This window comes from Dermacentor albipictus, chromosome 1 (genome assembly GCF_038994185.2).
Source record: "Dermacentor albipictus isolate Rhodes 1998 colony chromosome 1, USDA_Dalb.pri_finalv2, whole genome shotgun sequence".
Classification (NCBI taxonomy): domain Eukaryota; kingdom Metazoa; phylum Arthropoda; class Arachnida; order Ixodida; family Ixodidae; genus Dermacentor; species Dermacentor albipictus.
The window spans coordinates 99,112,335-99,129,276 of record NC_091821.1 but is presented as its reverse complement, the minus strand read 5'-3'; the positions used below and the strand labels follow the sequence as shown (position 1 = coordinate 99,129,276).

At 44.4% G+C, this 16,942-nt stretch overlaps 1 protein-coding gene across 1 annotated transcript in view; it reads left to right on the top strand.

Moving 5' to 3' along the window:
• The window catches only part of LOC135917529 (uncharacterized), a 118,424-nt gene extending 109,298 nt beyond the window's left edge, over nucleotides 1-9,126 (top strand). The window contains exon 4 of the mRNA XM_070523696.1: nucleotides 8,877-9,126. Coding sequence (XP_070379797.1) covers nucleotides 8,877-8,882 — 6 coding nt within the window. The 3' untranslated portion in view covers nucleotides 8,883-9,126. The remainder of the gene's footprint in view (nucleotides 1-8,876) is intronic.
• Nucleotides 9,127-16,942: the final 7,816 nt, after the last annotated feature.

Genomic DNA, 16,942 nt, shown 5'->3' with positions numbered 1-16,942 from the left:
ACAGATTCAGCCCCGCATTCTGAAACGATCCTCGACTCGAAGCTCTTCCTATAGCTCCACCCGAGCCAGTTGACCACAGAGTCGCCCCTCGGCTGTAGATGGCGCTACGCTTCTCAAGAACTAGGACCAAAAAGTAAGGAAGCTCCGGTGAAAGAAGTGGAAGAAACTTTAAAATATAGGTGAATACCAGAAAGTTGGCGACAAAGTAGAATGAATTTAATTTATAAAGGTAAGGGGGAGAAATATAGAATGCACTCGTATAGACCGTTGACCATTACATAGGTAATGTACAGGCTAGTAATGCAGGCAATCAAATTGTAGCTGCAAGTATGGGCAGAGAATAATGACATTTTGGGAGAACTGCAGAATGGCTTCAGAATAGGCAGGTGTTTGGATGATAACTTATTTGTTCTTACTCAGCGCATTGAAATATCAAGAGCAGAAAGCATACCGTTATATGTGACCTTTTTAGGCATTAAGGAGCGTATGACAACGTAAAGCGCAACATGTTGTGGGATATTCTGGAAGGGGAAGGCTTAGGCGACGATTGTCTACAGCTTTTGAGAGAGATTTACCTAGAAAATACCGTTTGCGTTGAATGGGAAGGGATGAGGAGCGAGGAGAAAGTTGATATCAACAAGGGACTGAACCAAGGGTGCCCTTTATCCCCACTGCTCTTCATGATGTACATAGTGAGGATGGAGGGTGCGCTAGAAGGAAGTAATATCGGGTTTAATCTCTCATACAAACAGGCGGGTACAGTAGTAGAGCAGCAGCTTCCAGGTTTAGTTGATGCGGACGACATTGTGTTGCTAGCTAGCAAGCAAAGTGATTTGCAACGTCTGGCTAATATCTGTGGACAGTAAGGCGATAATTTAGGTTTTAAATTTAGTGTTATTTAATCAGGTGTTATGGTATGCAATGAAAACAAGGAACAGACAGTGACAATACAGGGCCAGGAAACACCTCGTGTAAGAGAATATAAATACTTTGGTATATGGATAAACGAAGGCAATAGATATATGAAAACACAGGAAAAAGCAATAACAGTAAAGGGGAAGAGAAATGCAGCCACAATGAAGCATAGAGCGCTTTGGGGATACAATAGGCACGAGGTGCTTCGGGGTATGTGGAAAGGTGTAATGGTTCCAGGGCTTAGTTATGGAAATGCGGTTGTTTGCTTGAAATCAGGGGTACAATCAGGACTCGATAGGACCCAAGAGCAGTGGGACGCCTCGCATTGGGCGATCACGGGAAAAATACACATGAAGCTGTGCAGGGTAATATGGGCTTGACTAGTTTTGAAGTGAGTGAAGCTCGCAGTAAAATTGAGTATGAAGAACGACTGAGGAATATGGAAGAAAGTAAATAGGCTGGGAGAGTGCTGAGGTATCTGTACAGGAAAAACATTGATTCACAGTGGAGGAAAACAACTAGGAAGCTTACCAGCAAGTATGCGGCCTGTAGGGTGGGCAAAACAGCAAACAAAGAATGTGAAGCGGAAAGTCAGAGAGGCTGAAATAATCTAATGGGTGGTGGCAATGAAAAGAAGCCTGCCATGAGTAACTACTAGAGAGGAAATGACGAAATCAGGAAAGAAACAATTTATGATAACTCAAAGGGAAGCTCATTACTTTTCGAAGCGAGATCGGGATGCCTTTCAACACGCACCTATAAAGCGAGAAATAAGAAGTAAGAAGAAGCATGTGCTTGCTGCGGTAAAGCTATATAGTTAAACGATGGAGCATGTTTCATTAGAATGTGAAGACATCTGCCCAGTGGTCGATTTAGGCACCACTGGCCTCCTTGAAGCCCTTGGATTCAGCGAGAGCAGCGGAAAAGTAAACATGTCCATAATAGAGATTAGTAAGAGGCGATTGGAATATTGGTGGAAAGAAAGTATGGAAACGACAAAAAGCGGAGACGTACAAAAGCAAAGTTCACAATAGGAGGTCAGAAAATTTTATTGTGGGAGTTCGTCGTGTTTTTTTCTTCTTCTTTTTCTTTCTTTTTTAAACCTAGGTAGGACTTTACGCAGTACAATAGCAAGAACTAGGGGGCGCCACCCACCGCCCCGTTCCAAAGGGGACGCTCATAACATCCATCCATCCATTGCCGTCAATAAAGCGCAGTGACCACTTGTGTCCAGGGGCGGCGCTGCCATCCACTGTCTCAAATAAATCAAGAGAGTGAGTGAGTGAGTAAAGACTTTATTTGAAAACAAGGTACTGACGGATGACCTTGTTGTTAGGCGGCCACGAGCCCCTTGGCCCGGGCGGCTTCTTCAGCTCTCTTCATGACCTTGGCCTGCAGGTCAGGGTCGGAGCTGATCATCACGGCCTCCCACTGCTCAGTATTACTTATTTCGTGATTTTTGTGATTTTCCGCTGGGCACAACCACATAATCTGGAACAGACCCGCTTTATTCTTACAATGGTTACATGTATTAGGGTATTGGTCCGGGTAGTAGTGGTGATAAGAGAGAAGGCGTAATCGAGGCTCAAACAGATCCAGCAACAGAGAAGCCTGAGAGTTAAAAATTTAGCGCAGAAAATTTTTACCATAAGAAATTGTAGAGGAAATGTCTGTAATAACACGGCCGCAGGTTCTGAAAAAAATACCAATACAGCTAATCGAACAGCTGGGTCTAAAGAGCAAGGCACTGCTGACTGCGTGATAAGTGATATCACGCGTGCAAGGCACTGCGGGATAAGTAAGAGACTATTATAGTATTGGCAAAGAAAAAAAAATTGGGAAGAATTTTTGTAGAACCGGAGTCATTGCAAGCGTAGGTAATGGTACAGTACAGTGATATATGTTTGAAATACTATAGTTAGGATCTGGATCAAATAGGCAAAAGCTAGGTGGCGATAAACGTAGTGAATAAATCAAGCAGGCCTCCGCTCCGTTTTGAGGGGGATGCCAATAAACCTCATCACCATCGTTATCATCATCGAGTCGAGGTGCAGTGTTGAGTGGAGGAACGGCCTAGAATACCGGGGTAACTTCTGTGCGGTTCACGACCCTTCGAGCCGTATCTATACGGCTGCTAGCTTTCCTTCAGCACCGTTCTACCCTATAGGAGGTCAGTGAAAGGATAAACCAGCCTCTCGTGCTCTTTGTTGGGGTTCGTCACTTCGTATTACCACAATGCCGAGGAAATCATAGGGAAAATCATTTGTTGGTTTAAGTGAAATATAGAAATGATCAGGAAAGAGGAAATGAAAGTGGACGAGAAAACTACTGGCCGCAGGTAAGAGCCCTTGAGCTCCGCATTGCGCATGTTGTGCTCAATCGTTGAGTTACGGCGACGGCTCTTACCCCGTCCACATTCTCGGGTATTTATGTACGTGTACAAGATCGGATCCTGGGAGTTTAGTAATTCAAGTCACGTGGAAGTGGGAGACTCGCCAGTGAACAGAAGCAACGTTCCGGGACATAGACTCCGAGCTCTAGAGCTTTTATTCTGCCTGGGCTACATTGTACGTATCCTTTCGACGCTTCCCTCTGGGTATTTAATCCTTCAGCCGGGCACTGTGAAATATCCGCGCAACGCCGTACTTATGGCAGCGGCAAGGAATTCGTTGACTCTACCGCACCGCTATGCACAGGCCGCGCAGCCTTCCAGTGCGAAGCGCGGGGTCCGCGCCACCTCTGACGTTTATCCCGCCGCAGCACCAAATTTTCAAGAATCTCTGGGAAACTTTCAAAAGTATACGAAGCTTTGGTTTTTTTTTCTTTCTCTCTCGCTTGTCTCTTGTGCACTTACCGTTCTGCAGCCGCATTTTTCTCGATGCGTGATTGCAACTTATGCTTTCTTACAGATGTTGTGAGTGTGTGTTTCTATTTAGTATTTACCATGATTTTACCGGGCGTAACGAAACGCGTACAGTGCCTCATTGTGTTCTACCGTGCTGCAGCGAGAAGAATCTGTAGATTTTGGCGCGAGGTTATCATTTCCTCACTCCGTCTAGACGGTGAAGCCTTTATCTCTATTAATTCTACTGTCCCATGAATGTTGAGTACTACTCCTTGTTCCTGATTGGGAGTCATCGACAGAGGAGACCATCAAGGTAGCTCAAAAATTAGCTGTAACATATTGACAGCGGGGCTATCTGATAACCATTTACAACCGAATATTAGGGTTTTTTTAAACATTATTAAGAAACACGTGGAACAGTATGCAGTCTCAGTCAGAGCAAAGACATTCTTTTAAAGAAGTTTATTCTTGATATTTTTGATGGTGGGTTTTGTATAACGCCTAAATGCCGATGTAAAGCAATAACGAACGGTTCCCGCATGTCTTGGAATGCTACAGTCTTCAAATGCTCTCGTTGCTTCTTTTAGATTGTGAGTTAGTTATCACTCTCGTGTATTAGAGTCAAACGCCACTCCTTTTTTTTATTCCACTGAAAATTCCCGCGACCCGACCTTCTATGCTATTCTCGCGACTCTGGAGAAGGAGTCCGTATGATGTAATCAGTTACCACGCAGGAAACGCACGGTATTCATAAGGCCTGTGATGCAAGAGTATGGGCTTCGCTGGCAGGACACAGAACGGGGACGGGAGAGCGGACCACCTGATAGCCCTCTATGCGAACCACTCCGCTAATGACGATTTATTAGACGCAGTGAGGTTTCCGAATGGCGAGCGGCCAAGCTCAGTGCGGGTCCCGCCAAGCTTGGCCCTAAGGCATACGCTCGCAATGACCGCCACTGTCCTATCGAAAAGTGGCACACTTCGAACGCCTCATTGAGACCGAACCGCTGCGGATACAGACACTGACCAATGGAGCTGCTTATTGGCGCCTTGGGCACGTCTACTTGTCGCGCGCGTAATAAAGCAGTCCGCAGCAAAACGGAATGGACGGAATTATTTGATAAGGGGAGACTGGCGCAATGGCAAAGTGACAACAGGTGTGCGCATTTCGTGCTCTCATGTGCCCGATTTCTTGTAATTATTGTATTATTCGCGACCAGAAATAGGGCATCAAGTATAGACTCCCGAAAGTAGCAACGAAACGGTTTCTAGGTCCTATAGGACATTCGGAACGCTGGTCCTAGAAAGCCAGAAGTACGTATGCGCGAAAGACAATCAAGTAAAACTGGCAAAGCCGATTTGGTAACATCTGTAGACTGACCTGTCCAGCCATCGCGAGCTGGAAGATGCAGTTGTGGCTTCTACAGGGACCTGGTTTCCATCAGCGCATCACCCGCGTTGGCCGTTGGGAGAGCATTCCGCTAGGCTATTTGGGCATCTTCTGGTACTCACTAATCACAACAGAGAAAGATGCTATCCTTTGTTGAAAATGTGTTAGGAGAGAAATCTTGAAGCTTTATACTGGTCGACGCGGATGGCTGCATCACTTTTCGTCTAAGAAACCGTGTTTCTCCCATGATGCGTTGCCATGCTGTGCCTTCTATATATTTTTTTTCGCCAACGCGCCTGTGAATGATCGCTGCTCTATATGGAGACAAAACGCAAGCAAGCAAGCAAGCAAGCGAGCGAGCGAGCACACAAACAAACAAACAAACAAACAAACAAACAAACAAACAAATGTACGTACATACATTCATACATACGTACATACATACATACATACATACATACATACATACATACATACATACATACATGCATGCATGCATGCATGCATACATACATACATACATACATACATACATACATACATACATACATACACACACATACATACATGCATACATACATACATACATACATACATACATACATACATACATACATGCATGCATACATACATACATACATACATACATACATACATACATACATACATACACACACATACATACATGCATACATACATACATACATACATACATACATACATACATACATACATACATACATACATACATACATACATACATACATACATACATACATACATACATACATACATACATACATACATACATAGGAAGAAAACCAGCTGGCAACTGGTTCTGGAAAGTGCACAACGCCTGTCTGTTTTCGAGGTTCGAGCGAGCTGGCTGGAATATATTGCGTCCTATGGTGCTTCGGGTAGGTGCATTCGATGTACGGATTCTTCAGTGCAATTAACTTGGATGCCATTAGCAAGAGCAAAGGGATCGCGACCTTTTAATATTTTTTTAGAAGAACACATACAGAGATTCCGTTAGGTTTACCATTACCGTTCAATGGATTGTCGTTCCTCCTGTTGACTTTGCCGGATATCTTCAATAGCTGCCATCTGTCTTCCCCCATAAATCGCAAATGTATGCATCTTGCAGACGAAAGCTGTTAAAAAAAGGTCGCTAGAGTCGCTTCTTGCGCATGCGTGTGGCGCATCGAAAAACTACACCCTAACAGATCGTGTTGATTGTGGCTTTGCAAGTGCTTTGCGGGGGCGATGTATCATGCGTATTTATATGGAGATTTCTTTCCATGCGCGCAGACAACGGCGACAAAGGTTCGCAATGAAGTGTGCAATGATACTTCACCAGGACGAGTTGTTGTGCCAGGTGGTGCTGGCTGCACGTGTTGGAAGACGCCAAAGAAAACGTAAACACGCAGAAGGGGACATCGCGTCAAGCGGCATTACCAATTGTTTATTTTTCGAGCAAGAACGGTGCACAAACATAGAAGGTATGCGCACGCCTTGATTCTATGAAAAATCTACGTGAGGGGCGGCTATCTGAGCCGGGAGCTTTTAAATGTTCCCTCCGATTTGCATAGCGCTACCGACGGGTGGGTTACACGAGCATCACTTCGCGTCTTTGTCTAAAAAGAGTGTAACAACGCACGTGCTATATTGCCCTTCCTCCTGCGTATAAATTTGGCACAGCGAATTTCGCGAGCGAGGATTCGAGGCAAAAATTAGAGCAAATTTGGGCGGGAATTTTTAGAAGCCCTTCATATAAAACGGAAAGGTGACACCTGGAGTGCGATCTTGTACGCGTTCCAAAATAGAACGGAGGCGGTCCGTTCCACCGAGCCGCACACGCTTGGTCAGTTTGAACGGTGACGAACGCCATGACGTCAATTGTGAAGTGATATCTGCTGTCAATCATTCCGTGGTGTCTGCTATCGGATGAACGCAACGGAACGGACCGCCAATTTCGCGACGGAAAGAACGGACCGCCTCCATTCGAGTTTGGAACGCGTACAAGATCGCACCCCTGACCCCGTCGATAGCGCTATGCGAATCGAAAGAAAAATTTACCAACTTCCAGCAGAGCCAGCGGCTACTCATGCAGAGTTTCCATAACACGAAGAGCATATGCACGTCTTTTTTTTTTGTACTCCCCTATTCCATGACAAGTATACATTTAGTAACGCCTCATACATGTGTCCTCACTTTTGTGAATATACGTGGCAAATCGCGCGTTTCGATATGTATAATGATATGTGATCATGCGGAGTGGCGTCTCGAGGTTTCATACATATGAATATGGATGAACGCACGTTCTTGCGCGCAGTACCTGCAGCTTTTGTTAACTACGACGTCCTTTGCTATTGAAAGCAAGATCACTTGATACATATTGTGTGGGCGAGGCAATTAGCTCAAAAATCATTCTTTCCCTCGGCTGCTACTTCGCTTTTGCTTAATTATTTGGCTAGCTTGTGCATGTATACCCATCTCTACCAATCGTCTGCTATTCAGCTTCAGTTTCAGTTTATTGTTCACTGAAGCTACATGGTTGTTAGTAGTATACAGGCGAGGGCACCGAAGTCAAACGACTGCAGTGAGACCCGCGGCTAACAAGAAGATTGGTACAAAATGAATAATTAGTACAGCAGTGTAAAATTATGCAATCTACAAGTAAATAAAAAGTGAACGAAGTAGTGAAAAGGAATACATTCGATTTTTATACATGGAGTCGTTATTGTAAAATTTAAAAAATTGCGCATTACCAATCTAAATTGTATAAACCTATTTCACAAATGAAGTACACTTTATATACAGAGTAAATTAATCAAGAAAAAAGTTATACAAAATGAAATTTTAAGGTCATATTTGAATGCATGCAAATATGTTGATGATTTAAGAACATGGGGTAAGTCATCCCACAATTTAATCGCTGAGAAGGAGGAAGTCATTTTCCTATACTTGGTGTTGCATTTACGTAATAGAAAGTTGTGATCATGGGAAAACCTAGTGCTATTGGTATTTGTGAACAACCTAGAGTCTATTAATTGTCACGTGAGCTGTTTGTTAAGTAATTTAAATAGAGTGAGAAGTGATTGCACTATAAAAACGATTGCTTGTGTTAACTTGACCAATTATGCACTTATTTTTCTGATATATCGTATCAACTGAGCCGAAACGCTGTCACAACCGTTTCCTTTTTTGGCCGCACCACAGCTTTTTATTTTTATTTTTTATTTTCCTGTTACTACTTCGAAGAGGCGACCGCGACGTAACCAGTTTTTTTCTTCTAACGCTACCAATCATCTACTAACCCGCCGTGGTTGCTTAGCGGCTATGGTGTTGGGCTGCTAAGCAAGAGGTCGCGGAATCGAATCCCGGCCACGGCGGCTGCATTTCGATGGGGGCGAAATGCGAAAACACCCGTGAACTTAGATTTAGGCGCACGTTGAAGAACCCCAGGTGGTCGAAATTTCCGGAGTCCCCCAATACGGCGTGCCTCATAATCAGAAAGGGGTTTTGGCACGTAAAACCACATAATGGTGATGAAATCATCTACTATTATAACGATTACATATGTTAACTTCATTTTCCTTTTTTGCTATGACCATGGCGACGTAACCAGTTTTTAATTTTTTTATAACGCTACCAATCGTCTGATATTACACTATTATAACGATTACATGTGTTAACTTGACCAATTATGCATTTGTTTTGCAGATATAAGGCGTCATGGGACGGACAGATTTTTCTGGGGTGCTCGCCAAAGAATGCTTACCCATTACTGTAGGACTGTAGGAAACCAAGGAAATGGTGATAACCCTCGTAATATCCTTTTGACTTGAGCCGGGTGTGATGTAAACTGAGGCCAAAGCAACTTTCCCTTCCACGAATGTAATATGGCTCATACATCTGCCTGCCACGCTGCGGTCCATGGTTTGAATACCGGTCAGAAGTATGTTTATTTATTTTTTCTAACGCTAGCAATCTTCTACTACAACACTATTATAACGATTACATGTGTTAACTTGACCAATTATGCATATATTTTGCAGATAAGCGTCACGCGACGGACAAATTTTGCTGGGGTACTCGCCAAAGAATGCTTAGGCCTTAAAACATAGTTTATTTGGTCCTTCTGCGCATACCGATTTGCCGTGCTCATTCCTCGTTTACAGACAGCCGGAATTCAGTGCATGTCTGATAGCTTATATGGAGCCTGTAAAAGAAAATAAGAAGACAAGAAACGCCAACAAAAGTATCGACTCGCACAGGAAATTAAACCTCAGCTATAACGAGCCTGGATTGCGTTGTTGTCGTACGAGTCACAATATAATGCAACACTGAAAAGAACGTTTCTAGACGTAAAACGACAGAGACAGTAAACGAGTGTGAACATAAATTTCAATTGCTCTGAAATTGACGGAGCCTTTGAAACATATTGTGGGTTCACAGTTGGCTATAGAATTACTGAGCATAATCTTATAGCACTCTGTGGCTTCGACCAACCAATTTACATGCCCCAGGAAAAAAGCTAAGCATTGTAGCAAGATCATGGAACAGTTCGTAAAAAAAAAAAAGGAAGCCTTACCGTGAACTGGAATGTTAGGCAAGATCACTTGTAATATTTAGTGGGCACGGACAACTCGCAAGTATTTTCCCTTTCTAAGAGCAAGTTGTTCAAGTGTTATGGAAAAGGTTCCCTAAAAAAAATAATGTTAAGATGGCACCCGCCGCCAGAAACATTGCCTATTTCTGCTTTATTGTTGGAGGTGACAACAAAACTTTCTATTATGCCCACAACTACTGAGCTCAGTCACTACATTACCAAATAATTGTTAGAAAGAACTCGAAACGGATCGCCTACAACATGCGTCAATATATGGTTAGAAAATCTATCCGTCCAGGAAAAAAATATTTTTGTCCTGCAAAACATGATGATCTAGCACTTACTATTGCAAACTGTTCTCTGTGAAGCTGAATACATTTTTACTGAACTGGGTGTAGACACTATATTCGCACTTCGGGCCCAGGGGCCATATTTTATGAAGCTTGATTCAGAAGATTGATTCAGTTTTTCAATATTCTCGCCATTTTTCGCTGGTTCAGACACCGCCGCATCGCCGTTATCGCCGGGGCTGGCCACTCGGCACAACTGGTGATTAAAAGGAAGAATGGAAAATGGAATGAAATCGTTAAAAAATATTGCCCCTCGGTTTTGTAACCATTGGCTTGTTTAGCCGTTCTTTTCACCCCAGTCATTGAGTTTCACGCCACCCTCTTTACCTTGATTGAGCACTCGACAGGAGGAATGATAGGAAAACAGTAGGATTGAAGGAAATGAACTTTTTACGCAGTAGAGTCAGAATTATGACGGGCACAGGCGGAATTTGCGTTACTTCTCTGTAAATTTCCAAGTTACTGCATAAATATTCATTGGTAACTTGGACGAGCATCGCATAGGGTTCACATCTCGTAGCAATATCGTACGTGTTCAAATCGTTATCGTGCTGGAACTCATAATGTACGTAGATATCGCCATTAAGCCATATCAAGACCTTACGACGATGCATGCATAGTGCTCTCATATAAAATTATAGGGTTCTCATGAAATTTTCTTTTCAGCATGTAGGGTTGTTGTAGGATCTGTTGTCCCTTTGGTAATACAAAATGGCGGCTTTTATGGTTGCGATTGCGAAACGCTTTTGAACTGCGGCCAATATGTCAAGTGTAAGTACAACTCGAGTGTCCCTATCGCCGTACGCGCTGATCACTTAAACGCGCTCGATATATATATATATATATATATATATATATATATATATATATATATATATATATATATATATATATATATATATATATATATATATATATATATATATATATATATATATATATATATGAAGAAGGAGTGAATCGGTCACCATTTCATTTCGCGGCTTCTCAAGGATGCGACCGCCTTTGGCTGCCGTTTGCTGCAGGATGTGTTCGGCATGCGAAATATTCAGCGGCTAGCATGGCACGATCCACGAGTGCACCGTTCTTCTCGTTGTTCCGAGAAACACGAAGACGGAGGCAATGCGACGAGTGCGCCTGATATTCGATTCGTCGGTTTCTCCTTATTCCAGTGCGCGTTGCCTCATAGGCATGCCCTTGTACATCCTCTCAGTTTTCACACACACAAAAAAAAGCTCTTGATTCGCACTGTTTGCGTTTGGGATATCGGGCACAACGAACGATGTCTGCAATTGCCGGGGCAAAGCATAAAATGAGAGTAGAATAGCCTTGTCGTTGCCGAACGGCTTTCTTTTGAGCGCATCGACGAAATGCGGGCGTGGAAACCGCGTCTTTCGAAGGACACCTTATTTTGCTGCGCCCACGTAATGCGGGCAGGGTTACGACGCTGAAGAATGCATTGGACCAGGATAGTGATTTTGGGCAAGTTAGTCGATGTTCGTGACTGAAAAGTGGTGCGACGCATGAAGTGCAGGAAGAAAATATGTGCAGTGAAACGAACGAATTGCAGCTGCCAGTAATTCTTTCCTTTCACCGTATGCACTCTTGTTTCTTGCACTTCGTGCTTTGCGCTCTTTTTCAGTCGTGAGCTGCAGAGTGTATCGCTCCACTTAGTCATCTCTGCGAAATCCGCGCCACTCCTACAGGAAGCTTTATTTTGTGTTCGTACACAAGCACTCGGGGACAACTACGTTCACGGCTCTTTGAACGCAAGCGTGCACGTGATGTTTTATTCGCTTGAATTTATTTTCTAACGGCATCTTTTATAAGCTGTCAATTTTATAGATATGCGATAACCATAATGATGATTTTGTCTCAAATGGCCTCTCGAGAATCAATGCCCACGCCTTTTTGTTATTAGGTACACAAGAAAGGACACTGTCCGCCGCTGTAGTTGAGTGTGGTGTAGAAAATATCGCCAGCCTTCCGTAGAGAAGCTTCGCAATACGAAGCCCGTTCGGCCTTAGATCACGTAAGATTGCTGCTACATCTTAACTTCAATATTGAGAAAAGTGAAAGAAATACGGTACGGCAACAAATTTTTCCGCACAACTATATACGATGGTGTCTGAAGGCCTGTAGTTATTACTGAATTATAGTAGCAGCAGCATCACGGCCAAAGAAGAAGCAGAACGCGTTGGATGGAGAGTGACCAGTCTAGCCGGTGCTCGGACCTTTGACTTTCTTTAAAGGGCAAAGCTGAAGGCTTATAAGCCACCTCTAAATAATATGGTACAAAAGATGGTTCCATTCGACAAATCAGGAATACCTTCTATTTTGAGGGCTATAGTTCTTGTTGCTTGGCGCGTCTTCTATTCGCACCTGATAAAGCAACAAGAGTCTCGATTTATCTTCTTACGACTGGCAATCTACAACCACCGAATTTTTCCGTACTTCGTCGTTGTCTCGCCCAGGCTGCGCTCAAAAGTGCAGATGTTGCTTAAGCATATAAAGGAAACGTTTAGGTCAATAAAGCGATGCGTGAGAACGACGCTTCCTTGGTTCTCGCACACGCGCGCAGTCACGGGTCGAGTACTGCGCGCCAGAGTTCAGTTCTGTTTACGCTGGGGAAACCTGTTACGGGTCTCGTCATATGCGACGAGGGCTGGCGATCGCTGAACTGGAGATCGATCAGCTTGCACTATTCAAGCTGCGATGGGCAAGCTATTAAAGAAAACATAAACACATAACACACACCTCCATGACAGTTTCCAGCTACGCTTAGAGCGCAGTCGGTGCCACACACACTGCAAAGTTTGGGGCAGTCCGCGCGCCGTCTCGTCCTAGGTTACGCGTCCGCGGTGAGGCGTAATGAGGAAGTGTCGTGTGTAGGTCGACGAGAACAAGGTACTTTGCGCGGCGTCTAAAAAAAGGCGACGACCTTTGCTAACCCCCAGAAGGTATATAGAGGTGTCTCCTCTGTGCCCGAGTGAGAGAGAGAGAGAGGAAAGTTCTGTTATTTCTCTTTTTTTTTTCTTGTGGCGAGAGAGCGCAGAGACTGCGATAGACGGAGAACCCACTTTCTAGGTTATGTAAAGCGTGGTCCTGGCAAGTTTCGCGTGAGTCGGGTAATGCACGCGGATAGTGGTCTCAAAATGTGGCTCGGCGGCTTTCTGTTTCGGTTCCCAGCTCCACGGGTGTCTGCGCTAAGTGCTTGGGCGCGGAGTGTACAGTGCGTGTTAACATTAACTCGGGGCTATCTGCGAAACTTACGACGGCGAGAAAAAAGTTAAATGTTGATGTTTGCTGTCGCTCTTCAGTTTTATTTCAGATATTCCCTTGGGGCAGCTACCCCTAAGCAAGCCGTAAAAAAGTCCTTTCTTGGCTAGATGACCGGGAGCAGGGTGTTTGGAAGTGGGCCGTGCTGCTGAGCATTTAGGGCGCAGAAATGTAACGCCTGCGCGAGGAAGCCATTTCGAGGTAGGCATGGAATGGTCTGCAGGAACAAACAAAATGTGGCAGAAGTGCGGGAAAAAACAAAACAAATGAGATGAGATCGCGAAACTTTGTTTCGCTCCTTTATGAAGTCTTCTATTATTTCATCAGACATAAGTTGCTTAATATGACATCGCCACTTAGCGCGGTTCGCAGTGACGCTTGGGGAAGCAAAGTGCCATTGTTTAAAAAAAACAAATGTCAGCATTGTCAGCGGTAGATGGCGAACGCAAGCAGATTAAATATATTTTTGCTACTGGGCTTAGATGAAGTTAGGAAATGTATAGCTATTACAACATGTAATGTATGGCATAGATGTTCAGTGTAGACCTAAAGCCAGCGGTCGACATGTTGCGCGGCAGGCCTGATGGATAGGTGACGCTGGAAAAACAGGGTAATTGGCACGAAAAAAAGAAAGAAACGGGCAAGCAGTCGCTATTATTGTAATCTTTTCCAGCCATTGTCTTCCGTTTTGACCCGAGCTGTGCGCGCCTCAGCAACACAATTGCCATTTGTAAGCAGTTGCTGTCCGCTACGAAAGCTTGTTGCGCTTCTGTCGAATAGCTTTGCGCTTCTTGCGACGCCTAGTGATGCGCCAAGGTAGTAGACCACCTTCGGCGCCACTTCCAAAGACGTTTGCTTGGCAATGTTGTGGTTGTGGTGCAGAATTTACCACTGGCACGACGTGAAATCCTTCAGGTCAGTGACCTTGATAGTAAAGGGGGCAATAGTGCGAGTGTACGCGTCTTTCTCTGTGTGTGTATGTGTGTGCGGGCGTGCGTGTGCCTGCGCACTTCGCACTATACTTGCACTCTGAGTTCAAAGCAAGCATCCGGAGTATATTGACTTGCAACATTAGCTCAAATAAAAAAAGAACACTTTTGAGGCAAGATAGCGTGTTAGTGAAATAGTCATTGTGTCCTCGAGAACAGCAGTCAAGAACAGCATCGACTACAACCTCTGAAAGGCAAGTGCCCGGTACTCAAGCCGCGCGTTTCATCAGAGGACATCTTCAGACTCTATTAACTGAAGGGTCAATGCTATTATCTGCTCTTGCTCTATCTCGCTTTATGAACAGTACTTCACTGTTCAGACATTGCGGTGAACATTGTGAAGCATTTCTGCTATTTCGTGACTTGAAACTTTCGTCACAAGCCTTGCGAATTCAATCATTTCCCTTCAAGAGAATGAGTTCCTGGAAAGCTTTTAATTCAGCTGCGCTACGCGGCAACAGCGGCGTGCGTGGCGAACTGGTTTCCAGGGCCTTTGAACGAGGCCTGCTTACTTATTCTAGGCAATACTTCCAAGCCTTGCGTGCGAATTCCATTCGGTCTCTTTGAGAGGGCTGTCTGCACGGCAGAATAAAGATCAAGGATAAGGTTGCTAGTTTTTGAGGAAAAAGAAATGGGTTTTATTCCGCAGTAATATTCTCTGAGCTTCCATCACCCACAACTGTAGTTTTTGCTCTTTGTTATTAGCCGACCACTAATCCTTTGCTGCCAATGTTCTCTTTTTCAAGACCATGTGCTTAATTGACTTACTTGACGCCACTGTTAATTTTCGCGCAACTTGAACTGCAGGTCGTTGTTCGTCATCTTTAGAGTATATTTACGAATGTTTTCCTCTACTGGTTATTGCGTTCATAAGTCTTAGTACGACGGTGTCAGTAGTTGCACGTACTTGATTGGGGTATATGCTCCAGCTAAAATGAAATAATTTGTTAAGACAGCGCAGAAGAGGAAAATTTATTTGTCTTTTTCGGCAGCACGTTATTAATGGCGGCACACGCAAGGCAAACGTGATGGGTTACCAGCCTGACGATGAAGAAGACAAAATTAACCAAATACATTGTTCGGTAGTAACTTTAGGGAGCACCACCGTGACGTGTCGCCAAATTAATTCCTGCTTAACGTAACACTGTTTAACGTAACATCCCGAACTGCGTGAGGAATGTTTGTGAAAATAAGGGGTGAGGGGTGGGGGCATAACCGACGTCTATCGCGGCACATTTTGGGGACGGATATTGTTGTCTCGAAGCTGGTTCTAGTTCTGCGGGATTTGTGGTGAATAAGTGTGGCCTCGGTCGCTCGTTTCCCCCATTTTCAATGTTGCAAGATTTGCGTAACGCTGGGTATGTGTTACAGTACTGCAAACGTGTTGCGCAACTCCATATCAGAAGCGCGGTCTCTTGATCTCGCTTCACTGATGTGCTAGTCTCTACCGGCGTAGTTTAACGATATTTGCTGGCCATGGGGCATATGCACATGTAAATGCTATTGATATACATTCAAGGACCTCATCTGCCGCGGAATGCGCGCAGCATTTTCGCGTGCTAATCAAAGTTTAATATCTCAATTGCTAATGCTGTGGTAAAACTTCATGAAGAGGTTCGAGTGTGTAGGTGCCATATTATTCGCTCAATTTATTCTTGCAAGCTCACGCGAGCATCGAGCATTGTGACGCTGACAATAGCGTTGCGATCACCGTGAATTAAGCCTCGGGCTACATTAGTCGTAAAAAAACCTCGGTTAGCAAAGTTTACTAACTTACCAAAATCGGTGCGGTATTAAACCGCCTTTTTGGCTTCTGTACAAGCGGAATGGATCGGCAAGTGAGCAGCCTGTCTACCTCCGTATTAAATGTGGTGCTGTGGAAAGGTTTAGTATCAGGCAAAAAGAAAGATCGGCTTTATTTGTTCTGCAGCGACAAAAGCAATCAAAATAGAAAAAAAGAAGACGTGACTTCTGATTATTCTTGCTTCCTGACGCGGGTTTTCGCGAAGAAGTTGCTGCTCCTATATGGGAGAGGGGGGGAAGGAAGAGAGTCAAAATTGAGCATTACGTAATTCGTCAATAAGCGTGCCTGAATTCTATTCAAGCTCGGGAAAGAATCGGTCTTTCCTCGATCTCTCCTTCAGCAATGCTAAGAAAGAGGTACACGTGGCCTAGTTTCCAATTGACGGTGGCAACGCTTTGAACGGCCTCAAAGTTAGCGCTCCTTTCTCTTCTTTCCTCTCTAGCGCTCGCGGGCGTTCGTTCGTGCAGGCACGTGCCTTTTAACGATTGCTCACAGATTCCAGAAAGAAACGAGTTGCTTGATAGCTAGCGAGAGAACGAGTGGGTGAACTGGGTGTTTGGGAAAGGACGACTCGGCTGGAGAGCAAGAGAGTGGAATAACAATAATACGAACGTGTTAGCGCCCGCTAGAGCGGCGGCCGACCTTCACTCTCGCTGTGCGCCGCGAAATGGTGTACCGTGCCAGTTTCGCTCTCCTTTCTCCACCCGGCTGCGACTTCATTCGCGGCACATACCGCCAGGGAACAAAATGGGCCG